Source organism: Mustela nivalis, assembly GCF_964662115.1.
Source record: "Mustela nivalis genome assembly, chromosome: 11".
NCBI classification, from domain to species: Eukaryota; Metazoa; Chordata; class Mammalia; order Carnivora; family Mustelidae; genus Mustela; species Mustela nivalis.
In genome coordinates this window covers 71,005,058-71,033,038 of record NC_139030.1, presented here as the reverse complement: position 1 = coordinate 71,033,038, position 27,981 = coordinate 71,005,058, and the positions used below count along the sequence as shown (strand labels likewise).

Here is a 27,981-nt window from a genome sequence, read left to right as displayed (position 1 = left end):
CTGCCTGTTGCTCATGCATGTTCCACCTGCCTCCGCCATGCCAGGCCCCAGATCTGCTCACCCTGCTCCACAGCCCACCTGCGAGGTCAACTACACCAGCTCACGATGACCAGTGCTCTCCTGGAAGCCTTCCTCTCCCAACCTCTGGAAGGACCACTTTCATTCTCTGCTCTAGGCTCTAATCTGGCCCACACCCACGCCCCATCTCACCGCACAGATCCCTGAGAAAACAGAGCCACTGGAGGGGGGTCCCTAAGCTCCAACCTTCCGTGGATTAAGTGAGCTCCAGCCCCACTACCTTCCAACAGTTCTGGAAAGAGGACATGCTCCTTGGTGTTGCAGGGACATGCACCCGGAGCATTGTCCCTCCACTGTCCCCTTTCTATCCTGCAGCTTCTCTAACCCGCAATCCCTGGCCATCCCATCTGAAGCTCTCTCCCCCTTTTCTTCCCCCTCACAGCCCCAGGCTGCCCTCATCTACCTTCTCACACTTGGAATACTATCCTGGAACGGGTCAGTGGCCACGTCTCTCTTGTCCACCACCACTGTGTTTCAGGTGCCCAGCTCACACCAGAGAGCCAAGGATCTTTGTTGAATATTCACAAAGTAGTCACAAAGATGCTGTCCGTGAGTGAGGAACTAACCCCCTAGCTTAGGAGAACTGAAATGAGAGCAGTGTGCTGCTTGTGAAGAAGAAAAACATGAAGCTTCTCCTGGAACATAAATGTCTTCATCCATAGCTCCCTGGCCATAAATTCAATAAACAAATATAAAACTCAATAAACCTCCCAGGGAGGTTCTGCAGCCTGTCCAGGATCACACAGCTGGTTACCATAAGACCCGGGACCAAAGGCCAGTTCTCCCAGCTACAGCTGTGGTGTTTCCTCAATGTGGACAAGACCTATGGAAACCATCTGTTTGTTTCCAAAAGTGTGCAAATCTAGAGAAACCTCCAATCAGAGGGATGTCTAGAAACATTAAGGGGATTTTCAGGATGAAATTGGGCATCGACTCTGGTTTTCCCTACCCAGCAGTTTTGCAGAATACCACGGGTGATCTCTGGCAGATAGATGAGATCACCAGCTAAGGGGACTCGGTACTAGAGGATCTGCCTGAAACTTCTCTGCCACAGCCTCGCACATTTGAAAACACATTTGAAAACACATTCTCACCTCCCACATTTGCTACATGTGTATGTGTTAGGTAATGGGATTGGTTTCATGTTCAGAAATGTTTCTGGCTGGGGTCTTATGCCAAAGGCCCCCCATTTGAAGGTATGTCATGATTTTGCCACTCCAAAGAACCAGTCAGAAATTGGACAAGCCCAGGCAAACAGCATCTCCTGAATATCCCACCAAGGGATCTGTGTTGTTGCTTACCTTCAGAAGAGAGGTCCTCGATACCCACCACAGAGAGGACCCTGTGGGTCATCCCACACCTACCTACGAGCACACCTCTTAACATGCCGGCTTCGAGGCAATGCCATTGTCCGAGACCAGTTCTCTCAGAATTGTCATGAGCCCCTGAGATCCATTTTTCAGATGACTGGATTGTAAGTAAACAGTACAATGATGCTCAACAGCCTCAGAGTAACAGCTCTCTAGAATTCACCTTCAAAGCACACTTCCTTGACAATGTATATGTCAACACGAGCTCCCCGCTCACCCCCAGATCTCGTGGTTTTTTTCCCACACTGCAGCAATCACAGACATCACATCCAAGAGGCAGCACATGGCAGAAGGACTCTGCTGTGGGTACTTACAGGTTCTCCTGAGGTGAATCATTCCATAGGAGCCTGCCTTGCTTCTACGAAAACCAACACACAAAACCCCCCATTCCCCCACAGATGGCGAGAAGAGCATACGTACCTTCTGTGACAATGGTTGGCGGTTGTAAGACAATGTGCCTTTGGGCCACGCCAACAATGTACGGCAGTAATTGCTCCTGGAGGTCCCCAAAGCTACGGAATTCCGGGACAGTAAACACCAAGTTGTCATTGGTAGCTATGTGCTGAAGCTCGGCCCTGGAGGCGGCCTGGGCTCCGAGGCCAAACGAGAACACGCTAGCCTGCTTCAGTGCTACCACCCCGTCGCGGATCTCGTCACTAGAAGGCCCAGAACTTATGAGGACCAGCACCTGGGGAACCCCTTCCTCCACTCGGCTGCCCCCTGCCCGGGTGAAGTGGTTCTCCACCACGAAATCAAGGGCAAGGCCGACATTGGCCAGCTCCCCGCCAGTGAACGCAAGAGCTTTCACTGCGTCCAGAACCTGGGCCTTGGTGGAGTAGGTGTCCAAGGAGAACACGGTTCTGGGCTCATCGCTATACTGGACCACCCCCACTCGGATCTGCTGAGCTCCGACTGAGAGTCTCTCAAGGAGATTTACAAGGAAGTTGCGAATGACTGCAAAATGGACACTTCCGGTGTTGTTTGATCCGTCAATAAGGAAAATAATGTCAGCAGAGTCTTGTGCTTTAAAAGAGAGAAATGCAAAAATGTGAAAGCGTTAGAACAAGTGACCACATGCATCGTTCAGTGTTCTGACATGTTTCTTTGGAAACCAATAAGAAACACGAAATATGGACACACAAAACACATGTTGATTAAGGAATGTGAAATTCTGTTTCAGTTCTGCATTCTGAATGGATAAGAGGCAACTTCTTAAGAACTATGGTTAAAAATGGGATATTTATACCAAATTTGCATTTGCACCAACTCTGCAGTTACACTTCAAAACATCATATTCATTTGTCTGAGAAATCATGGGTATATATTCTAGAAACTTCTACAGAATTTGGAGGGAGATGTTGTTGCATGGAATTGTGCATTACCATACCCACAGGAGAAGATAAGGGAGTGCGTGCTGTTAACAGAAGTCCAAACATGATTTCTAAGTTTTGGACATTTCTTTTATAATCCCCAAGCGATCTTAGGAAATTTCTTCGTCCAAATCCACAGCTAGGAAACAGAATCTCAAATTCAGGGTTTGGTGACTTAGCGTCCCAGCATGTTAGACAATTCTTTGAGCAATAGTTTCTTCTCTTTTCTATAAAAACCAAAATGGCGCAGGTACGTGACTCTATAAATTTGAAAGGAAGAACTCAAGCTACTCTTAGAGTTCTCATCTTAAAAACACTCTTACAGATGTTTGCTTTGATCTTTTCTTTTTTTAATAACCTATTCTATTTAAATTCAATTAGTTAACATCTAGTATATCATTAGTTTCAGATGTAGAGTCCAGTAAATTGTCAGTTGTACGTAACACCCAGTGCTCTTTGTATCAAGGTCTTTTCCTTTTTCATATGACATTTAGTTGCATGGAACTCACATGTGGGCCTGGGATTAGGTTAGATGTCTTGTTCGTGTGTTTTTGCTATTGCCTCTATATTCAATCACATAATGCAGAACAATGTTAAGCAGAGTGATATGAAACCAGTCATGACATAATTATCCAACCTTATTTTTATGACATCCTACACTGACTGCCTAGTGAGACCATGAGCCTCTAATAAACCCTGAATCAGAATTAGCTATGGGGTTATACAGATGGACATAAAAATGGAGACCTGGGCCTCTTTTCTCTCCATAATGGCAAGTTACACACTCCTATCCCATTAGAGAGAATGGGGATTTTACAAGGCCAATCAATAATTTGGAGGCCTGAGCAGAATATTTCAAACATTTGGCTAGAACATTTATATCAGACTGATTCAAAATTAGTGGAAAAGCCAAATTAGTCTGGTGAATGTTTTTTAATAAGTGCATGTCAGGAACAGGAAAGGATTCTTTGGGAGCATATGTGATATTTATATTCTGAGATTTTAGGAGGCTGTATTTAGGATATAATCACAACACTATGACTAGTCATTCTGGCATTTTTAACAACAGTGAATATTTTATGTTTAAAATGAAAATTTCCTTAGGCCAGCAAAATTGCTTTCATTTTCACTATAGAAATAGGATACAAATCCAATCTCATAAAATGGAAGAATTTTGCTATAGAACAATTATGTTCTTCCCCAAATTCCCTCACAGTGTATGCCAAGCCAGGGATTGCTAGAATCAAAACAGCTCTTCCCTCTCTTCCATCCTTGACATTTTTGCAAATAAATTCCTTGCAGAGGGGAAGATATTAACTTGTAACTATGAGCTCTAATGAGAGGAATAATTTACTACAGTATTTTTGACACAGTAATTTTAATTTGCTTCTCATATTTTTAATAAACATCACACCCAAGTATTAAATGAGAGTGGGGCTTTGCTAAGAACGCCAAAGCATTTGCTACTCTTTAGCCGAAACTTAAGATTCCTGAGGGATCTCTGGGAGGATGCAGGGCCTCAGAAATGGCCCACAGCATCACTAGAGCCAGACGCTCTGTCAATCACACCACCATATTCCTCAACATTTCCCAGGCCTGAATCAACGCCCCAGAAAGATGATGGAAGATTGGCCACTGACTCCACATGCCAGGTCATTTAAAAGAAGGATTAGCTGTGAGCCTAGGGTCAAGAAGAGAAAAACAACACCTAAAACACAAAATGGCTCATTCTTTATTTGTTTACTACTTTTTAATTAATTTATCGCATTATTATTTTGTGGTTGCGATTTCAGGAGTACATAAAGAAGAGAAGCCCTGTGGGAGAATCCTTAAACTTTTCTCTTCCTAAAGGCCAGATGGCAGCAGGTCATAGAAACATGTTGGATAATTTGTCATCACTGAAAAAAACAACATTGTCCTCTGATGCACACAATGATGGAACGAACAAGGGCATGCTGTGTTATCCAGGAGAACCAAAGCCTCAGACGAGCACAAGAGCTATGGGTTTTTGTATATAACAAGCCATACCAATGACCAATACCAACTCTTAAGGATAACCCAGTGTAATAAACTTAAAAATAGGAGGTTGCCTGGTTCTCTGCTTTAACAGCTTGTGTATCACACCCTCTCTGGCATTTTCTACAGAGACATTTCACAATGTCCATGGAAACATCAGGCTCCTTTAACACTGCTGGAAACACTCTTTCCCTGAGCACATTTGTGTGGGCTCAGTGCCTTCCTGAGCTCGTGGGATGCTTCCTCTTTTTAAGAAAAGTAAAAAAGATCACATACATATTTCCTATGTAAATCTGAAAAATTGTAGTTGGACTTTGTGAGTGCTTTAAAACGATATCTGGCAAAGAAAAGAAGGCTGACACTGAAATCCTTGCTGAATACAGACCACTTATCGGTTTCCCTTCAGTGCAGACCTTTTGTATCTTAGTGAAATTCCTTCACAAAAGAATGACAAAGAGATTTTTAAAAACGCAACCTTCAGAGACCGATGACTTGAGCAGAGTTCATTTAGAACAGTGGGGACCATTAACATTTCGTACACATACAGGTGATGGGAAGAAATGGCCCTAACTTACTAGCAATCTCTATACTGCCCTCTGGCAACCTTTCTTAAAAACCATAAGCAGAGAATGATTATTATTTTACTTTTGGCTATGGAACATGCAGTGGGCTGTGATACTGGAGGAATTGCAGAGTGAAGTTAATCAGAAAAGACAACATAAACGGATTAATATTCCACCCTGGAGCTGCTAGTGGCTTGGACACTAGAAGACAGAGATGCTTTCTAGGCATAAAAACAAAGGTTTTATCATCTGTGTGGAAACAGACTCTAGGGACAGGCTCTTCCTCGTTCACTGATAGAATGGTTAAAGGTAAGGCAAACTCATCCCCTCTTTTCCTGAGTCAGCCAAGCCAGCACTCAAGAAAAGATGTCCCATTTCTCTACTGATCACTTCACTGTTTGGACACAGATTAGTTCTTATTGCACCATTCAGAAATGTGATTGTTGGTGAATTACTGACACTGAGAACATTGTAGAGACTGGGATAGGTCATCACAAAAACCCACGTGTCATATTCCTGTGGCCCAGAGTGTTTGGTTTGGGATGCTCTGGGGAGTCCCAGATCCATCTCCTAAAATCTGGCAGGATCAACACGTCTGTCATGACAGGCATGTCACACATAGGAGAGGACACCTTCCAGGGTTAAACATAAATGATGGAAGCCATCATTCACTCCTCTGTCAGAGGTAGACCTGCTGGCAGGGGTGTCAGCCTTCCCACCCCTGTCACAACTAAGATCATGGGACCCCTAGGGAAGACCACTCTCTGAAACAACTTGGGGTTGGTTAGTTCTGGAACCTTTTCTCCTCCAAGCTCTGCCTGAGATGACCGGTTCCTTCTCCTGACATCTAGTCAACTTCTTCCCCAGCCTTTGCTTTCTGAATCTGTATTCCCCCATTATCCTCACCACAATCCAGAAAGCTCTACCTTTCTCCAGACTCTTCATGCCCCTCATGCCCCTTTCCACCAGCCCCTCCCATGTTGCCCAATTTATGCCTCAGAATCTCAACTCTTTCTTCTCCCTGCTCCACCCCGTGTGTGGAATTAATAAGAGACAGACTCTCCGCCAGTCACCCAGACTCCTGCCTCTTATCTCTGAACCCCTGGGTGGCGACCACCTTGGAAATTTAGGAGAAGCCATGGCCAGGGATCTTGCTCCCATGGTGGCTTCCCGGGTGTGGTGTAGAGCCTACCCAGGCCGCTCCCCACTCACACCTCCTTCAAAGAGTCATCCACTTCCTCCTCCTCCTCCTCAGGGCACCCAAGTGATCTCTCCGACCTTCCTCAGAGATTCCCTCCCATCATGCTCAACCTATGTCCACACCACACACCCTGGGCTCATCTCCAGAGACTGTAACGTCTCTGTGACTAACCCTCCTGAATGGCAGCCTCACAGGTCCCCCAAGGCCCTCTGCCCACTGTACCTTACACACATGAGGGCCACATGGGCCTGTGAGCTTCACTGGATACTACCTACCCCCACAATTAGCTCTCAGTCTCCCTCCATCCACAGTGGTAGCGTTCCCCAGGTTACACACCCGGCTGCCTCTCTAGGGCTCCTCCCCATCCTGGTCCACACCACTGTCCCCATCTTCCCCCCCATCTTCCCCAAAGCAGGACCCCTGTGTGGGCCATTGCAGGAGCTGACTCACAAGAAGGTCCCCTTGCCTCTCTTTCACTCTCTTTCTGCAAGCTCTGCCATGGCCATCCAGCAGGGAGCCCTCTTTCCAGGAAATGGGCTCTCTGTTCAGGTAACAGGTGCGAGGGATCTTTGTTAAATGCCTGACCCACCGCATGGAAGCTGCCTTTGCTAGGAATGGTTGAAGGACCTCCTGTGGGATCATAATGGCAGATGGGGGTTTTATTGAGTTCATATTAAACTGCTTGAGGTAGGTGAGAGCTCTATTTCAGAAGGACACTATAGAGCATGGTCAAACCTTTGTTTTTAGACCGGTGAAGAGCCATCTCTTCCCAGTCCCACCCACCCGCCACTAGCCACAGTGTTGCTCGAATGCCAGCGGTTGCCAAGCTTATCTCCAAAGAACAGCAAGGCAGGCAGCAGCTTGGCCATGTTGCCATTACCTGTGATGTCTTTAAGGGTCTCTGTGCCTCCAGCCCCTTCTGGAGCCACGGATGACTGCACACAGGACACTAAGTTTCCTACTATGTCATGAAGTGAGGTAAAATTCTCTAGGTTGAAAACATGCAGATTGAGCGGTTCGCTTGCTATTTCTTTTAACGCTCCTTCATCTGCTTCCTCAACTCCAATCGCAAACACGTGAACATCAGCAGACTTAAGTTCCACTGAGGGCAGAGCAAGGCCGTCGTCCGAGTGTCCATCGGTTAACACTACGATAACCTGAGGGACTCCATCACGGGCCCGGCTTCCAGCAGCCTCAGTAAGGTGATTCTGCATTACGTATTCTAATCCTTTTCCAGTCTCATTGCTTCCCCCAATATAGGACATGTTGGAAATGTGGGAGAGGACTTCTTGCTTAGTACGGTACGTATTTAACAGGAACTCAGTATGTGGGTTGCCGTTGAACTGGACCAGAGCAAAACGGAAATCACTGTCTCCCACAGCTAAAGATTCTATAACATCATACAGAAACTCTCGAACAAGTCGGAAATGTTCCTTTCCAGTGCTCCAAGAGGAATCCACTAGAAATATTATATCGGCAGCAGCACCATTTTTGACATCTTTAAAAAAAGACATTGGTTTAGATTTTTCTCCTGTTCAGCGCAAAGCCTTCCTTCCTACTCTGTCTGCCCTTGAACTGGGCGCTCTCTGAGGGAGCTCGCTGACTTACCTGGGTGCGAGGACTTGACTGCAGCTGGTGGCCCCTCACTAGCCCATGTTCCATATGCAATGAACCCTATATGGGAGCCAGTGGCAGGCTCCAGAAAATGGTGGGGAGGGGGGCAGGAGCATTCCCTGGAGTGTCTTTTAACTCAGGCATGATTCTTTGTGACAGCTTGAGCCCCAAAACCCACCTGATGAGACCAGAAGGCTATCTCATCAGAGATCGCCCACCAGCATTTTATGAGTTCATCCTTCAGTTTGGGCTCTGAGACTGGGCCTCAAGAAGAAAGAACCATGAAAACTCCCACCACTTTACATCAACTAGTCTCCAATGCTTTGAGTAATTTGTGAGAAGAAGAAATGTAATAAAGAGGTCTTCCTTCAGTGAAGACTTGTGTCACTGTAGAAAAAAGCAGCATCTCGTTTTTCTGTTTTTTTAACATGAAGAAAGGTACTCTAACCAGTGACTATATATTTCTCAGGGCCAGAAAAGCCTTTGAGATGTGAGACGTTATCTATCTTTTTCAAAGATGAATCCAGTCCTCTCTGAAAGATAGAAGCAGGAGGCTCGGGGTGTCAGGCTATGGGGTGCCAAAGAGTGCCCTTCTGCGCTGTGGGCCAGGCTGGCCGCACACAGCCAGCTCCTAGACTCTACTTACCTCAGGCTGCCCTGATGCCCCAAGGAATGTCCCCCTTTCCTTGAGGCGGTACTCAGCTCTCTGCCCTCTAAGGATCAACTTTCCAGGCAAAGAAGAGGAAGACCCAAGCCCATCCCCCCATCCCTACAAGCTAATACTGCATGAAGCATTTCTCAATTTTCTAAAACTCTGCAAGCAACTTCTTAAGAGACTTAACTTGGATCTATTTTTTAAAATGGTTTTGAGAAACTGACTTTTTCAAGATAGGGTGATTCTAGATGAAAAATGTCTTTATGTGCCCAGAATGATAGAGAGGGGGTGATCTGTGTGTTCTGTTTTTAAGAAAAATGTTTATTTTCAATCATTGTCTTGCCCTGGTTTTATGTGCTGTGAGACCAAACCAGTGCCAGAAAGGTGGAACACCTCTATATTTGGTAAAATATTTGTGAAACAAACTTTCTGCTCACAACCAGTGTAAAGACAAACCACCTGTAAACCAACTCCAGGTTATCCAACCTAAGTTTTCATAAAAATAAGCCATCTCTCCCTGATACAGAGCATCTGGAAAGGTCTATAGCCTGAATGAACACCTGAAAACAAAGGGTTTCACCATCTTTTCAAACCATGTCTAGGTTCTATCTCAAGCTCGTGAGGTCTCAGATCTACAATCAGAGAACATATTCCTTTGAATAAAAGTAAGAAATGTTTCTGGATCTTACCTGCTTGCTGCTGTTGGGCACGGGTAAGAGAAAAGCCTGAGAGAAAGAGACAAAACATGGCCACCAAGGGCAAATGTCGATGTTTCCTCATTTTGAATGTGTCTAAGCACCAAGTGAGAACCTAAACGAGAAAATAGGGCAAAGCAAAGTGATCAGTTTCGACACTCAGATTACAAACTAAGATTTATCCATCTTATGAAACGTAGCTTTGACTAAACAATACATGAGAATCTTTGAATCTAATGATTATATCCCTTTGGCCATAGCTTTAAAAAAAGGTCGGGGGGGGGGCAATTAAACTTTGTTTCCTCTCAGACTGAGTTGGTTATCAAGTCACCAAACAAATGGCAGAAGGAATCAAGAGTAAAGGTATTTGTGGGCACAAAGAATGGTAGGTCTGTGACACCCAGCTTAATTGTGTAGATTAGGTTTGAAAGAATCCCCCAGGAAATCTTTAGTTTATGGAGAAAATGGGCTTTGCCCACATTGGAGTATGTGCCAATACAACCATGGCCTCTGGACCCACTTCAAATCTTGCCCTTACTCTCTATTTAGCACTCTTTTCCCAACAAAAACCTGCTGTGTGCCAACCAGCAATCTCCGAATGGAATGTATCCAGGGACGTTGAATCAACAAGCCTATGAAGCCAAACCTGAGGACTGACCACGTTGCTACATGGTGTCCCATAGGCACACACCACTTGGTGGCTGCACACATGACTTTCAACCAGCCAAACTCGTGTTCAGATGGGCTCGGTAGCCTGGGTCACCAAACTTTTGTCCTACAAACAACACCCTCTCCTCACCCCAAATCAGAAAGCACCCCTGCCCTATCAAAATGCCAATGACTTTTTTTTTTGTAGAAATAAGGGGAAAAAATCCTAAAGTCATAAGGTGTTCAAAAGACCCAAAGGAGCTACAATGATCTTGAGAAAGAAAAACAGAACTTGAGGTGTCACATTTCCTGATTCCAAAACATATTACAAAGCTACAGTCTTTAAAACAGAATGGTGCTAGAATGAAGACAGACGTATAGACCAATGGAAAGAGACAGAGATCCTGGAAATAACCCTCACCTCATGTATATTGTCAAACAATCTTTCAGAAGAGCGCCAAGTCTAAATAATAAGAAAAGGACAGTTTTCAACAAATAGTGCAGGGAAAACTGAATATCCACATGCAAAAGAACAAAATTAGATGCTTATCTTATAATATTTACAAAAACTAGCTCGAAACAGATTAGAGATCTAAACATAAGACTTGAAACTCTAAAATTCCTAGAAGAAAATATTGAAGTCTTCATAACATTGGATTTGGCAATGTTTTCCTGGATATGACACCAAAAGCAAATGGGAGTTGATGAAACAAAAACTCTGCACAGCAAAGGAAACTATCAACAAAGTGAAATCAACCTACAGAAAAAGAAAAAATATTCACAAACTCCATATCTGACAAAGGTTTCAATCCGGAATATATAAAGAACTCCCACAACTCAACAACAGCAGCAACAGCAAATAATCCGACTTGAAAATGGGAAAAGTGCTTGAATAGACATTTCTCCAAAGAAGATACACCAATGACCATTAAGCACATGAAAAGATACTCAATATCACTCGTCATCAGAGAAATGCAAATCAAACCAAGAGATATCATGTCACACCCATTTAGAATGAATATCAAAACAATAATAATCGATAAGGATGTTGGAGAATTGGAACCTTGATGTCCTACTGGTGGGAATATAAAACAATCCAGCCACTATAGAAAATGATATGGAGGGCCCTCAAAAAATTAAAAATAGAATTACCGTATAACCCAGCAATGCCACTTCTGGGCATACATCCAAAATAACTGAAATAGGATTGCAAAGAAATAGCTGCACATGGAAATTTGTTGCAGCATTTGCCACAACAGCCAAGAAGTAGACACAACATAAATGTCCACCGATGGATGAACAGATAAAGATAAATGTGAGACATGTGTGTGGTGAAGTATTACTCAGCCTTAAAAAATAAGGGAATCCTATCATATGAGTCATTGTGAAACGAAGCTTGTGGAAACCTTGAGAAGTGAAATGATCCAGTCACAAAAAGACACATACTGCAAGATTCCACTTAGAGGAAGTATCTGAAGTCGTCCAACCGTTAGAAACAGAAAATAGAATGGTGGTCACTAAAGGGTGGGAAAGTGGGGAGATGCTCAATGAGTAAAGAGTTCCAGTTTTGCAAGATGAGAAAATTCTAGAGATTCATTGCACAACAAGGAACATATAGTTAACATTACTGGACTGTTCACTTAACAATGGTTAGGATGGAGGGCACCTGGGTGGCTCAGTGGGTTAAGCATCTGACTCTTGATTGATTTTGGCTTGAATCGTGATCTCGGGGTCAAGAGATTGGGTCCCACTTCAGGATCCACAGGAGAGTCTGGGATTTTCTCTCCCTCACCTCCCCCACCTCTCTCTCTCTCTCTCTCTCTCTCTCTCAAAAATTTTAAAAATCCTTACAGAAACATGGCTAAGATGGTAAATTTATGCTATGTGTGTTTTACCACAATTTTTAAGAAAGGACAGGAAAAATCACCTGTTTTCAAAAGTAAGGGTAAGAATGTGCCCCTTAAATGTAGCCATTGATTTAACAGGTATAATATAAACTTTTTTTGAGATATGATCATGGCTAAGAGCTAAAATGGCAACAAAATCCAAGTAAACATTTTCTTAAAGCATGCTTCCTTGCCTCTATAATGAATCAGTATAATGTTTATTTTCTCCCATAAATAATACTTGGAAAGGAAGAAGAAAATATGTATCAGGCAGCAAAATTTAAGGTTTGGGGAACAAGACTTGAGTCGTTTGAAAGTAAAAAAGAATCTGATATAACAGTGAGACCTGGTGCAAAAATTATTTCTGCCCTCAGTACGGTCTGAGCTCTTAAATCAGCTCCAGGAAATGCCTAAGCTTTTGCACCTGATGACCTCTCCAGCTTGACCTTCCTCTTGCCCTAGGAGATGGCCCAATGATTCTGTTCACAGTTGTCCACCATACAATGCAGGAACTCCATCTTCCCCACATTGCGAATGAAGCCAGTATTAAGGATGATCTGCTATTGTCAGTATTATATAGAGAAACACAAGTCATAATAGCAGAGGAAAGTCTGTCTATGTAGTGAGGTGGCCTTGGCAGGAGACCAGTGTCCAGTTGGAATACTCAACAAGACAGCATTGAGGGCCAAGGAGAACCAAGAGGTAGCCCTCAAAAGGCTTCCACCTAAGGACACAGGTGCAGTGAGCATAAAGAAAACCTAAGCTGAGGCCCATAGTTTTGCCCACCACGTGTCAGGCCCAGAGGGAGAAGCTGGAGTTCAAATCTCTGGCCCAGCTCTGAGGAACAGCAAGACGCAGAGTGTGGGCTCTCAGCCAGCTGGCCAAAAGTTGATGGACTAGATGGAGAAAGGCAAAACTATAAAAAAGAGAGTGGATTCCAAGATCCACTGCACCTTTAGATTTCCAAGGAAAGCCAACAAAGAGATAAATCAACCCTGTGACTCCACTTCTGAGAGCTTGAAAAGAGAACCACCTGTTGATACAATTTTCTCTTGGAAACATATCAACACTGTGAAGAAAAATCTGTTCTCATGATGATCAGGAGGCCATTCTTTAAGAGGACATCCTTTCTTTCTTACAGTAAGGTGACAGTGAGTGGTCACAATGGCAGCATTTCAAAGGCACAACCCAAACATCTTGGCTTGAAATTGTGAATACGCATTAGACACGGATCAATACAGTGGAGAAGGGCAGCCCGCAGTGCTTGGCTCTTGGTGCCATGGTGTCCCCAAGTCCTAACTGAGTCCTGGCTAGTGTTCATGGCACTTCCCACAGGCACCACTTGCCTGATTGGTCTACTTTCTCCACTAAGGATGACCTTCCAACCCAGCCCCAAGATTGCCTCCTCCACCACCTAGGAATCCCTCAAGCCGATGTTCTACCCTGGAAATTTTCCAGATTTTTTCATCCAGCCATAACTCCCTTTCTCCACATTCTGCTAGACCTATTTCTGAATTTTTCTTCAGGGGGAAAAAAAAGTAAATGCAAGGTTTTAATTTATATGTTTGTGTTCTCAGTTGAGGATATACACATTTTTTAGAGGGGGAAAAGGGAAGAAGGAGAGAAAGAACCTCAAGCAGGCTCCATGCCAGCATGGAGCCCAACACAGGACTCAATCTCACAATCTGGAGATCATGGCCTGAGTCAATATCAAGAGTCTCTTAACTGCCACCCAGGCGCCTGGGGATATACACATTAGAACAATGTAAAAGTACATTGTACGTGTACTATTGTTGATTCTTTCTATTAAAATTGAACATTGGAGTTTTCTATCATCAATAAGCATCCTATTAGAAAATAGTTTTATAGGAAAATTGTGTGTCCATATTATTTAAATGCTACTGGATTCTTCCCAAAACTCCAGGCAGCCCTTTCTAAAACAACTTGTAATACTGTAATTGGTCAAAACATTTTTTTAATATGGATCCAGAAATTTCACAGGACCTGTCAACTTCCCACAAACGTGTACACAACTGTATCTGGGGTTTTCTGGGGATAAGATCCATGTCCGCGTGTGATTTTAGAAGCATCTATTCTACCTCCCCACTAAAGTTTAAGTACCATAGTACCACCGCTTCACTGAAAAATTTTAATGTGAATCTTTCAGGGAGTCTAGCTTAACCTTTTTAAACATTTGATCTACGCACAAGATTCAAGGTTCTAAGTAGTGCTTTTGTTTAAGAATGAGAGCAAGAGACTATCACAGGGCCTCAGCAGAAATCACTGGACCGTGTAATTCATGCAGAAAAAAGCAGGAAGGGAGATAAGATCTGCTCACTCCCTGCTGGGTGTGGGATAGGAGGACCCCAGGCCCCTGCCAGCAGCCTTCACAAATGGGTACACTGTGTTCACCAGTTTACTAATGGCTTTGTAACCATCCCTGCAACTCACACAGTGTCACATCTGACTTCTTATAGTCCTCGGGTCCTCTCCTACATTGAACACGGAGTAGGCTCTCTACTGAGAAATTCCGAAATAATTTTCTCATCTTTGATAAAGCGCAAAAAAAAAAAAAATCTAAACTGTAATGAGATGAAATCTCTAACATCTTCCTGAGACATTACTTACTCCAACTCTTCTCTAAGGACAATGAACCTGAAATTGGTTGAAAATGACATATAAAAACTTTGATTTCCAAGATACTCATCTTTAGAAGAGTAACCCCATAAATGAAGTGCTGCCCATTGAGACACAAAATAATGAAATGAGTGTACAGTGCACAGGAATTGTGTTTTCTAAAATCTACCCAGATATTAAGGAAAAAAGGAAGGGAGGGGAGGAGAAGACTGGAAGAGAACAGGGGGGAGCAGGGAGAGGGGAGGGGAGGGGAGGGGAGGGAGGACAGATGCGGAAAACTCCTCCTGTTTTGGAGACGTTGCTTGTGTTATCCAAGCCACACTCATGACTGATGAGCTCACGTGGTTTGTCCAAGTTGAATCCCCAGGTGGGAAAACTGCTTTCGGTCCCGCACATTTTCTTGCCATCGTGCTTGGGAGCCAGTCATGTGGCTTTAGTGTTCCTAGCCCAGCTGCTGGATATTTGTTAATGTGTCTGTTTGCAATTAAGTCTATTCTATTTATCATGTCATGGAGTCCCAATTTTTAAAACTGAAGTTTTTAAAAGATGTCAAACATCATCTTCCCAAATGATCAGTGGGCTTGCTCATTTTAGCAAGGGAGAAAGATGCAGCCCCTTCCTCATCACCCTCCCCCCACCCCAGAAAATAGAGACAAGAGAGCCCGAGTAGTATTTATGGCACTTCCGTCTCACCCATGGGATTTCATGCCCTCCACCCAACAACCCAATGACTGCTTCCATCCCCTCCGCCTCATTTTATAGCTGGAAACTGAAAGCAGGGGAGGCAAGACCACATGGATAAAACAAGATAGAACCAGAATCCTACCCAGAATCCTAACCAAAGTCTGTGTTTGCAAAGCCCATGGGAAAATCCCCTGAAAACCCTAAGAGACGGTGCCAGGTCTGGCCCAGATCCCAAGGAAACTCCCTATCTCTTCTGGGGAAAAAATAGACTTCTCTGGGGACAGATTCTGTGTCAGGAGGGTCCATTTGCCTGCTGCTCTTGTTTTAAACATGAAAGAAAAGTCAGAATTGGCCGCCTGAGACCCTTGGGTTGGGTGCGGTGAGGTTCTTCTTTGTGTCATAGGTTCTGGGTCCAGAAGTCAGCGGATTCGATCATAGAACTTCATTAAAGTTGCATTCTTATCTTTCCATTTGGCATTAGCAATTCCTTTCATCACTCTGCCTTGTTCTGAGAAGGTTCTGAGCTGCATTTTTCCTTTTTGTATCTGTCCAGTTGAAATTTACAGACATCTCTCATTTCAAAGATGGCTTTCCATAGACCTCCAACTTGCCATCCTACTGGGTCATATTCCAAAGACTTCCCCCAAGCTATTCTGCAATTCCATGAAATTAGTTTTCATAACGTCTACTCAAAAGCTTTTTCGTTTTCCGTCTCTGGAAATCTTTTTTAAGAAAGACACACACACAGGCACACAAGGAAATAATTTTGAAACAAAAGCTTAAATATATCCAGAGGCCCCATTTTGAGGGCATTTATTCATTCTTCTGTGAGCACTACTTTTTAAAATCAGTCTGGCCCTCCTACAAGTTCTAGGATTTCTGTTAACTCCTGATGTCCCATTTAAAATGGGGGCTACAGAAATCCTTGATGACCAGGAAGGCGTGTGGCCTCTCTGCTGCGAGACCAGAAGTCACACATCAGGAAACCCTGGGGGCTCAAGCTGGCAGCCCGAGCTGTCTTCTCGGGCCTCCTTCTCTCACTCCCCTTGCCTTCTGGCAGGAATCCTGGGAAAGGGGTCCTCGTTCTTGCCCACCAGGAAGGAAGAGAAGAGAGAATCTATTAGGTCCTCCATTATAGAAGGAAGAGGGTGGAATTTAATATATCCCTGCCCTTTGAACGAGTTTTGGGGGAATCCTCAAAAGCAAATGCTTTGGAACATCTCAGAGAAAACCCCTCTAAATCTAAAGGTAGTCTTTCAACTGTTTATTTTACAACTTGAAGCTCATCTTTCCATTCTATGAAAAGGCCCAAAGGAAGAGGATATCAGCCACACATACATAGGTCTGAGACATTATCTGTTTGACCCAGGCTCTGAACGTGTTTCCTGCGAGAGTGAAATTTTAGCTCTTCTGATGATGTATGTTGGCTTGGCCTCACTGCCACCCACAGTGTCCTTGTAAACACTCAGTAGCCAAGTCTAGATCTTTCATTGTTGGCTCCTCCTGGTAAAGTCAAGTAAAACGATACCCATTCAGCAGCTCCTGTATTTAAACAGGGCAATACAGAAAGGGAGGGACGGGATGTCCCCCCCATACGCAGCCTCCCCACTGAAGGAGGCCACCGGCAAGCGTATGCTAAGCACCATCAGTGTTAGTTTCTTTCCCCATGTAAAGGCCACTTGAAGAGCCTCCAGGTGAGCTGCCAGATACGTGGAAACTTATTTAAAAAACATATGACTAAGGTCCAAGATAATAACCACGAAGCAGAAAGTTCCACATCAGTGGTAGCTGGAAAAGCTCGACACCACCACTCATGTGTAGAAAACATTCTGCCCTCTTCAAGACCAGGCAGCCAGACACGGCATTTTCCCCGTTTCTCCTGCTAACGATAAACATTTAGCAGAGACTAGATGGGATTTGACGTTAAAGCAGAGAGAGAGTGCCTTCAAAAACACTTCAGAAGAAATTGCACACACGTCCAGCCCATGCCAGCGCCGTGTCCCAAGAGACTGCTGCTTGGGCCGGCACTGGCCTCTGGCCACCTCTCTGCCTTTCCTGGCCACAAACTTTGGGGGCTCCTGGCTTCTCCAAAACCATGCTGTTCCACTGAGGAATTACCCAAAGTGGTTAAAACGTGCTCACACTGCAAGGAAAAATTAAACCTCTTTGTTTTCTGCTCTGATTCATGATCAAATCTGAAAGAGAAAATTATTTAAAGTAGACTTTTTTTTTATAAAAACTTAAGTCAAAACCTCTAATATAATATTATCAACACCAGATTTAGTGTAATAGCCTGGAAAAATTCTACTTCCTTACCCCTCTATCAGTAATGATCAGTTAATCTCCCTACACTCTTACGTGTAAGGTTCTGCTAGGATTTCCTTCCCTCTGTTTCCCTGGGCCTGACCAGGGATGGGTCTCCTGCTGCTCCCACAAGAAACAGAGAGCCCCCCGCCAGGGGCATATCGGGCAATGTGTGAGCCTCGGCCGAGCTGGCCCTAGCTCTGGGTGCTGGCTCGGGAGTGCTGAATCAACTGATGAAGATTCCAGAAGAGAAAAACCAGTTTCCTGGAATGGCTTCCCTTGAGACCTGAGTCATCTACAGCTGCTGTTCAATTTTTAATTTTCCAATTAAACTGACCCATGAGTTCTTCCTTCCAGTGGCCAATGCTCAATGCCCTGGGTCCATGAAAAATAAATGTATATAGTGCACACCAGGGAAATCTTACAGAACTAGTTCCCACCATGGTTTCCACTGACCGTTCCTAACTCATGAATATTTCTCTGTATCTCATGAGACTTAGAATTCAGGAAGGAGGACAGCAGGATCATGTTCTGCTAGATGCAGCCAGACTCCTACAAAAGACTAGCAATTTGCCTTTGGGAAAGGGTTTGGCAGAACTTTTCCTGTTTGTCTTATTTTTTCTCATCTTTCCAGATTTTTTTAAACAATTACCTCTCCGCTAAGTAAACTTATACTATTCCATAGAAGACTGGTCAATAGGAAGGAGTGCCTTTGTTCATATGATATCCTAAAATATTCTCTAACGACTTCTGCTCCCTTGATATTCCCAGTCTTGGGGTATCTGCTTACGAACTCAATTTAATATGGGCAAGAGTACCCAGAAATGCTGACTTTGCTTTGCTACTAACACTGTGATCTCAGACTAGTCATTCACTTCTCTGTGCTCCATTCTTTCATCTGAAATGTCAAGGGTGTGGAGAAAGCATCCACCCAGGTACTAATTTTTTGATATTTAAAATAGCCGAATGGAAATCACATATTTGCCAAACAGAGGGTGAGGTCTATGTCTCAGTCATTCCTGTACCCTCCCTCAATCTCTAAGCTCCCCAGCCCATGGAGCAGAGCACGGCTCATTGAGCTTGAATGAATGAGAACACATGAACCAAGTAGAAGGTTAGGTACATTCTCTCTGAGCTGGCATCCTGTCCTTCAGGACCCCAACAGTGGGGGCCTCGGGCTAACAATCTGAGCTAACGATACGTCTAATTAAAACGGGACGTTTGTAAATGATAGTCTGTGTGAATTTTTTTTAAGATTTTATTTATTTATTTGACAAAGTAGACAAGTAGACAGAGAGGCAGGCAGAGAGAGAGGGAGAAGCAGGCTTCCCGCAGAGCACGAAGCCCAATACGGGGCTCGATCCTAGGACCTGGAGATCACGACCTGAGCCAAAGGCAGAGGCTCAACCCACTGAGCCATCCAGGCACCCCATGAATTTTTTAAAACTTGTTCAATTAAGTTGCCTCTCAGGAGCAAGTAGCAGAGGGCTGGTAATGAAAAGTTTGGGAATTACTGGATCAGTTCCCCTTCACATTATTCCTGCCAGTTTTAAAGTTCAAAAGTCCTACATGGAGACAGCATGGCCTCAATATGCAAATTTGCTTTGGTTCTGAAACAACCTACTGTTAATTTACACTTTTCTTAGGGATGGGAGCAAAATGTTTCTTTTATAAGTTCTTACTTGACTGACGCCCTTGTAATGAAATTATTTGAGCGTGAAAATGCCTCGCTTCAAGGCATAATTTTACTTCAGTACCTGAGCATAGAAAAAAATAAAATTCTAAATGTATATCCACTTCAGGTATTACAGTCACATTTTAAAAGATGTGTGTTTAAACAGTCTAAAGTTACCCCTGAGCCCTGCTGAGAAGACTATCAACCTACTCCCTTACAAACCCAGAAACCACACCCTGAAGCACTCCCACCACTTGGAGACTTGGCCAGAGCTCGGAAGGGTGCACACACCGCCCTCTAGAGGACAGAAAACCAGCCTGCGTTTTCAGAGTAAGCTACAGGGGGTCAATGTGCTAACTCAAAATTTCATCTCTCTCCCAGAATAGACTTATGAGACCAGAAGATGTTCGAAATTATGCTTTCAAAAATCAAGATAATGTGGACAGCCGCCCTTTGTGAACAGGACGCTGTGTGTCATAAGCAGGGGGCAGGCATCCCCCTTGATTTAGAGGGAGAAGGCAGCATCTTTTCCTTAAAACAGAGAATAACCTTCCAGAATTTTTATGTTGGAAAGACAGACACCATCTCTGGAAATGTGAGGGTGAAGAGAAGCGTCCTTATCTAGTTCAAGTCTGTCTGAATTAGCGGAACTTTTTAAAGCTTCCCTGCATTAAAATTTGAATTACTTTGGGCTTCCATTTCCTCAGCCAGAGCAGCTAACGAGATTTCTTTAAATGTCAGGTCCCTCCTGACACCATCAGCTGTTGGTGCCACAGTGGAGTGGTTGGTTCTCCCTGCCTGCTTTCCACGGCGAAGATACCACGAGGGCCCGGGGTGGCATGGAAAGGCCGCCTGGTACAATTTGTCCCACTGAGAAGGGGAAGCTGCCTGTGATTCCTCCTCCAAGAGATAACAGATCCTCTTGGGTTCCTCCAAACTAAATAGTGACAAAAATGAATTGTCAAAGAAAACTGGCTGAGGCTATTAGCATGCCTGCAGGACAGTCTCGTGGCACAGACTTTGTGGCTTGCTGGCAACTTTTAAACCCTAATTGTGGAATTTCACATAAAAGTGGGTGGCAACGCGGGCGGCTGGTTGGAACTGTGCTTTATCTGGTTGAGCAAGTTCCCCGGCCAGGAAGCTCCAGAGGCAGGAACTCTCTACCAAGTTCCAGAAGGGATAGACGACTGATTTCAAGCTGGTTTACAGCAGTGGGCCCTGCAGCCCTCTGCCCCCAAACTACAAATCCATCATTGATTATCAATTGAGGGTTTCTTCCTACTTCATCATCGGCGATGTGTTAGGTTCTAAGCTATGAAAATGACAAAAGGCACTCATGTGGCCAGAATAAAGGGAAGTGCGGAAACAAAGACATTTCTATCCAGAAAGATCTTATATCAAAAATGCCCTTAAGACCCCTCGTTTGGACTTCGGCCATATATCCCATCAGAAGAGCCACAAGCATGGTGGGATGGAGCTGGCAGAGCGGGATTCAAGAGCTAACCTTCTAGAGGCTTCCCTGGCCACCTCCCAGGAAGGTGGGGTGGCCACACCCTCCAATTCCCCCATAGGAAAAATGCAGGATGGCCACACTTTTCCACCTTGCTGTGGCATCCTCTCCCAGACCCTGTTCTCCACCCAATGTCTTCTTCTTGGTTTTCTCCCTGCCAGACTAGGGAAAGAGAAAAATAAGTCTCACAGTAACGGCAACTCCCTGCCTCAACAAAGATGGTTAAGCCCACATGACCATTGCGTTGAGCTCCTACAAAAGTCCCTCACCTCCCCATCCCTGTGCCTTCACACTCAGCAACAAGTTCACATTAAGAACAAAGTCAAGTACAGGTCCCACCCTTTTGGTCCCCAGCACCAGAGGCGGCCTAGATGTCAATTAAAGTCATTTCTGTTCAGTGTCCTGAACTACTGGGAATGGGTGCTCTGGGAAGTGGGGGGAATCCCAGGTCGAGGAGTAGTATCAGTCCACATGGGCTCTGAGTGCCTTTGCAGACCTCAGATCCTACAAGGATAGCTGTGCACCAGGCAAGGAGCTGGCTGGCATGGGCCAGCACCACTGCACTCCCTCTGGGCACAGGACACACCCCTGTGCTCGGAGCAGCTTGTTCTTGGAGCCCAGACCGGCCTCTTAGTGTGCTCCTAGGCCAGGCTGTGAAATGCTGATGTGGGTTTTATTCCCCTCCCCCACTCCTGGATTCCCTTGGTTCCTCCCAGCGACCCTACCCCTGCTTCAATCCTGGTTCACTTTCTAACACTTGAAACAGGTCCCCAAGGCCAGCTGGCCACTGTCAGGGAACACCATCTATCCTGGGTGTCCCAGCTTAAGAACAGGCCTTGGGCCGTCCGACTTGGCACCCGCACCACATCTGGGCAACCCGGGCGGGCCCCACGGCCCCAGGAGCCCTGCCTTATCCACTGGGCATGTGGCCCGAACACCAAATGCCTTCTCCTCCTCTGGCCTCGGCAGCAGTTTTATGCAAACCCCCCACCCCTGGCCCCAGGACAGAGACTCCAACAGTGACCTCAGGTTCCTGAAAAGAGGAAACCCTTTGTACCAGCCGAGGAACTCTTGACTTGGCCCCAAGCCAGGGCACCAGAGTCGCCCCCAGCCCCCAAGGGTAACAGATGTGCTCCACCAGCCCCTGTCCACGTGGAGCCTGGGGCAGAAGGCCCACCTGATGTGCCCACCTGGGAAGATTACTTGGGAAGATTCAGACAGAATCTTCCCCAAAAAGCTGCTCAAAGGGTAGTTGCGAATCCTCGCGAAGACACTTCTGCTAACAAAGCAAATTCTTCCCCTCCCCCAAGTTTCAGAAGGAGAGACTGTCAAACAGACTGCAGCCCAGAAACACTGCAAAGATGGGCAGAGGAAACCCACAGCGCCATGCGACAGCAGCCCACGGGCGGGCCGTGGCCTTCACCAAGCTGCAGAAACTCCGGGGCCCCAAAGTGGGAAAGAAAGCTCAGTTGAGTCTTCCAGGGACCAGAATCATGTCCGGAATACCAACTCCAAAAGAGTGACCACGAGAACCCCCTGGTAACGCTCAACCGGGTCTAAAACCGTTCCTTCTTGCCCATGAACCCGGGCAGAGGGGACCACACACTTACCCTGAGCAAATCTGAAGAAATGTATGTCCCTGGGCTTCTCTATTCACTTAGGTTCGCATGGTTTTCCCGGCGCTCGGCGTCTGCTTTCCTTTCTGCAAGAGCGGGGCTCCGGGTGGAGGAGGAAACCCCTTGCGGTCCTCGCAGGAGGCTGGAGCGCAGGAGAACTGAGCGGCCTTTGGTGGAAGACTGAGCTCCAAACCCTGGACCTGATCCAAGGATACAGTCAGGGCTTCCTCCAGCTCCTCCTCCTCCTTCTCCTCCTCCTCCTCCCCACTCCTCCTCCCGACCCCTCCTCTCCCTCTCCCCACTGTGGGCCTGACCCAACTGTAAATGAAAACCAGACTTTCTGTGCTCTGTTGCTTCTGGCCCCTGCTGCAGGCTGATGTCACCCTCCGAAGGCTGTCTTCACCCTCCAAGCCTTTTGCTGGACTCCTGCAAACCCCAAGCCTTGAAAAGAAATCCACCTCTTCCACTCGTCACCTTTTGGGCTGGGCCCCTGGTGGCAAAGAGAATGAATTTTGGAATTTTTTTTACGCGGGTATCCATGGTTTTCCTGCCGTGTTTTCCAACACCATCTGCAGGGAAAACAGGAAATGCAATCTGCCCCCACTCCACCCTCACCACGCCCTCCCATTTCTCCTTGAAGTTTCTGAATCGAGACTTCTCTTAATAACCTCCCTTTCAAGGATAAAAACAATTAACATCTTCTCAGCCTTGTGCTGAGCAGAGCTCTGTTCACCAGGGAAAGGACAAGAATGTGAAGCTACTTATGTTTAAAAGCTCTGTACAGAATGATTCTGCCTGGGAGACTCTGGTCCCATTCTAGGACAGGGACAAGGGCCACGCGGACGATTTCCCTGCTCGGAGTTTCAAGAAAATTCCTGAGAAACAATTGGCCAGGCTTTGCACATTTTACAACCCGTTAATATACGTTATCCATTATCTCTTTTCTCCCAAATATCACCACCTCCACGGCTTTAAATACATATTTCTCTCTCTCTCTCTCTCTCTCTCTCTCTCTCTCTCTCTTTCTCTCTCTCTCTCTCTTGGTTAGGTGAGATTATGGCCTCATTTTGCAGGTGAGAAAGACCAGGGTTCATAGCAGGGCTCGGTCGAAAGCCTGGCCTCGGACACCCCAGACCCCTGCTCTCTGTCCTGTGACTCTCAGTGAGATGCAGGGAAGTATGAAGAGACCTTCTAACAGATACTTCTGACTTTGAGATCTTTTCACAGCCAAGGATGGAGAGTAAAGACATGTGCTCCTTTCCACACATTATCCCCTTCAAGTTTAGGGAAGGTGGGGAGACAGCAGGAGGAGACCATACCTGCTCCGGGACAGAGCAGGCAGCTGGTTAGACAGGAGCCACAGGAAAGGGCAGCAACAAATAGGTACACCCAGAAGCCTGATCCCGGCTCTGTGGCTTCCAACACCTGGGGCAGACCCACCGAGAGCCACAGGTGTGAATACAAGCTCTCCTCTTCAACTCCTGCCTAGGGTCACCCCCTAGGTGGCATAACACAGTGTGCTTGCCACCCCCCATGGGACGAGGCTGTTAGGACCCTCAGTACAAACCTTGTCGGGTCAAAAGATCCCCTCTCGACCTGTGTGTGGAGCCCTCCTGATGACGGGCAGGAGCCTGTCCTGTACTGTCCTGTCCATGACCCAAGACCCCCACTTCCATAAAAAGAAAAGACCCTTGTGACCTCAGGACAGTTGCCACCTCAGGGCCTGCCCTCTCCCGCCTTGAGAGTGTAGTATCCTTAACAAACTGCTTTGTGCTTGCCACTCTCCTTCCGGCTGCCTTTATCCCAGCGCACTCCACACATAAGAAGGGAAATCATCAAGATTAGAGCTGAGATCAATTAGGTAGAAACCAGAGATACAGTAGAACGTATCAATGAAACTAGAAGCTGGTTTTTTGAAAGAATCAATAAGATCGATAAACCATTGGCCACACTAATCCAAAAGAAAAGAGAGAAAGCCCAAATTCATAAAATTATGAATGAAAAGGGAGAGATCACAACTAACACCAAGGAAGTAGACACAATCATCAGCAGTTATTATCAACAGTTATATGCCAATAAGCTTAGCAACCTAGATGAAATGGATGCATTCCTGGAAAAATATAAACTACCAAAATTGAACCAGGAAGAAATCGACCACCTGAATAGACCGATATCTAATAACGAGATTGAAGCAGTGATCAAAAACCTCCCAAAAAACAAGAGCCCAGGACCTGACAGATTCCCTGGGGAATTCTACCAAACCTTCAAAGAAGAAATAACACCTATTCTCCTGAAGCTGTTTCAAAAAATTGAAGCAGAAGGAAAACTTCCAGACTCTTTCTATGAAGCCAGCATTACCCTGATCCCCAAACAAGGCAAAGACCCTACCAAAAAGGAGAATTTTAGGCCAATATCACTGATGAATATGGATGCTAAGATTCTCAACAAGATCCTAGCCAACAGGATTCAACAGCACATTAAAAAGATTATCCACCATGATCAGGTGGGATTTATCCCTGGGCTACAAGGATGGTTCAACATTCGCAAATCAATCAATGTGATACAACAAATTAATATGAGAAGAGAGAAGAACCACATGGTCCTCTCAATTGATGCAGAAAAAGCATTTGACAAAATCCAGCATCCGTTCCTGATTAACACGCAGGGGAATCAGAGGAGGACACCTCCACTCACACACATTGCACACTCTCCCACCACTAATGCTCCCCTCCCGCAGCGCAGGGCCTCACCCCTTCTCCGTGCCCTGGGGGTCAGCCCCAAGAATGTCTCAGAGGCTGAGGGACAGGGAGGGAGGCCTGGACTGTGCTGTTTCCCTGTAGATGAAGAAACAATGAGCAGAGGCTCTAAGCAGAAACCTCATTGTCCAGGCAGCATCTGGGAAGACCACAACCCACATAGGGTCCCCGCTGCCCAGGGAAGGTACAGACTTGAGCCCTGTGCAGCTGGGACACTTGCTGGACTTGGCTGGTTGGAGGCTGCAAGTTCAGCACCGGGGAAAGCCGTGTGTCCAGGGCTCGTCTCCTGCTGCCAACAGGCAACTCTGGTGACAACTTCCTGTTCCAAGCAGTCCAGCCCACAGAGGCTACTAGACAAGCATGTGCTGGGTGTCCCTTGTGGTGGATCCTTTCTACAATCAAGAATATGACTAGTTCCTTTCAAAATACCTAAGAATACACCTTCCTTGGCCTTAGGAATGAGTGTCTTTTTTTACCTGAAGTGTGGTTGACGCACATGTCCCATTCATTTCAGATGTGCAACACGGTGGCTGGACAAGAGTGTACATCACCTGTGCTCACCATATAGGGAGCTGCCATCCTTCACATACAACCCTATTACAATACCATTGACTATATTCCCTTTGGTGTATCTTTTATTCCTATGACTTACTCATCCCGTAATTAACATTATTTAAAAGGCAAAGGTGATTCATCACCTAGAACAAGATTTAACGACATAAAAAATCCCTGTTCAATCAGGAACCATACTCTAATATTTTTCTGTACCTACCATTGTAACTAGGCTATCTCCAACACTGCTTATGACTGAAGAAACTTCTAGAAGCTGGTGGCAGAAAGCTCCAGCACCGTCCCCTGAAATCACTAGAGAGAGCATTTTGTCTCCTGTGATTTCCTCACTTACTCACCAGGCTTTGAGATTCTCCCTGAAATGTCCAAGTTCCTCTCTGACACCTGGTCCCAGGAGGAAACCACCTCAGATACCAGCACTGACCTAAACACCCCAGGATCCTGAGTCCTGAGGGATCTCAGAAGCCACAGAGTCTCTCAGTTCAGCTTCCCCAGAAACGTTGCACTGAACTAGTCCTGGCCCCTCATCCCAGATCTTCCTGCCCAAGTTAGAGAGGCACAAATCCCATTTCCCAGGCTGGCTAGTGTTTAGGGCTCTGGGTGGGTTCCCCCTCTTCAATGTGCTGCTGTAACATCAGAAAAGAAGAGGCAGCCTCTGAAGGTTTCTCTGCTGGTCTTCCTTCTGGTGGCTAGCTGATTATCAGGCGCTAGGCACCTTCTCCCAGACTCCTTCATGCCCTGCCCCAGCCAGCCAGTGTGGGGGTCAGCAGCTAACGGCTCACACCTGCACCCATGTTGGAGGCTTATCCTGGGCTGCTAGCTGCTGTCTCTTCTGGAGAGAGGTTGCAATATGTGTAGCAGGCATAATTCTAAGGGAAACTCCAGCTTCCGGCGTGCCAAGAGGTCATGAGGGCAGGGGCAGTGGGACTGGGCATCCCGGTACCCCAGCACAGGCCTAGAAGTTGAGGGGAAGTCGTGAAGAGAGTGACAGCAGCCTGAGTCCACATCCCAGCACCCAGGCTGTAGCTAAGGAATGTGTCCTTGTCCCTCCTCACCCCCTCTACATTCCCTACCCCCCGGGTATGAGGGCGCAGGCTGTCCAGTGCAGCCCCTGGCTCCCCACCTTCCAGAATGGGCCAGAGGAGAGGCTCGGCAGTCCTGGGAGCAGTTCCCGGAGGCCCAGCTCCAAGCCCAACCCACTGCCCCCATCTCCTAAATCCCCACCGTGGATCCCTTTGTGCTCACAAGAACTAGAGCTGTTTCTTTTTCCCGTACCAACCCCTGACCAGCACAGACCTATTACATCAGTTCTGAACTTTCTTTCAGGTCTAACAGCTGTGTTTATATATATATCAGATGACAGACTGCAAGGAGTAATGCGAGGCCCAAAGGGGATTGTAGAGGCCGGTTGCTCTTCATTTATGTCCCGCTCAGTCACACACGAGACTCCTCTACCTGGCTGCCTCTCGGGCTTCGAGGATCTTCTCAAAAGACGGTCTCTGTTGATTTTCCTTTTGTACCTCTCCCTTGGCATTTCTTCTGATAAATTCCATCTGCCATTTGCAGTCTTCACCAAACCAGCAAACACATAAAATCAACCCACACAGATAGACTCATAATGAATTAGCCATCTATCCGTGCTATGATATGATGTGGAAGAATATACTTACGTAGAATTTTATTTCATTTTTTAAATGCAGAATGGCTTCTCCTCAGATACCATTCTCATTCAACATAAGTCCATGATGATGGAAAAGATAATGTAAATAACACAACTGACCTACACCTGACGTCATTCACGGAATCTCAGTTGAGAAGGAGACCCATTTAGTTTGTGAGAATCTTAAGGGAGGTTATGGGTGGACACTTTGGACATGGAATGATTCACAGCCAGCTGGAGAAGACCAGAGCTAACCTATTTCCATTTTATATAATCCTCCCCAGAGAGGCTCCCTACCACCGCCCCCAACCCCATCACCATAGTAACCACAGGATAGCACTAAAAGAGCTAAAGGAACCCAGAAGCCCATCATTGTGACCTTTATCCCCATTTGAGATGAGCCCACGATTCCCTGGCAAGTCCAAAGGTGCCTCACAGCCTTCCACACTTGAAAAGGTCTTTTTTGGGTCACA

General features: G+C 45.9%; 1 protein-coding gene across 7 annotated transcripts in view; it reads right to left on the bottom strand.

Annotated features, from left to right (window-relative positions):
• The window catches only part of COL6A3 (collagen type VI alpha 3 chain), an 81,831-nt gene extending 58,740 nt beyond the window's left edge, over positions 1-23,091 (bottom strand). For 3 of the 7 annotated variants that reach the window (XM_082691059.1, XM_082691060.1, XM_082691062.1), the window contains exons 1-2: positions 22,517-22,714; positions 9,557-9,677 (exon numbers count right to left, since the gene is read on the bottom strand). In XM_082691059.1, coding sequence (XP_082547185.1) covers positions 9,557-9,647 — 91 coding nt within the window. In that variant the 5' untranslated portion in view covers positions 9,648-9,677; positions 22,517-22,714. Of the gene's footprint in view, positions 1-1,868; positions 2,472-7,478; positions 8,097-9,556; positions 9,678-22,516; positions 22,718-22,996 lie in introns of those variants that run through there. The other 4 variants (XM_082691056.1, XM_082691057.1, XM_082691058.1 and 1 more) reach the window with 3 other exon arrangements.
• Positions 23,092-27,981: the final 4,890 nt, after the last annotated feature.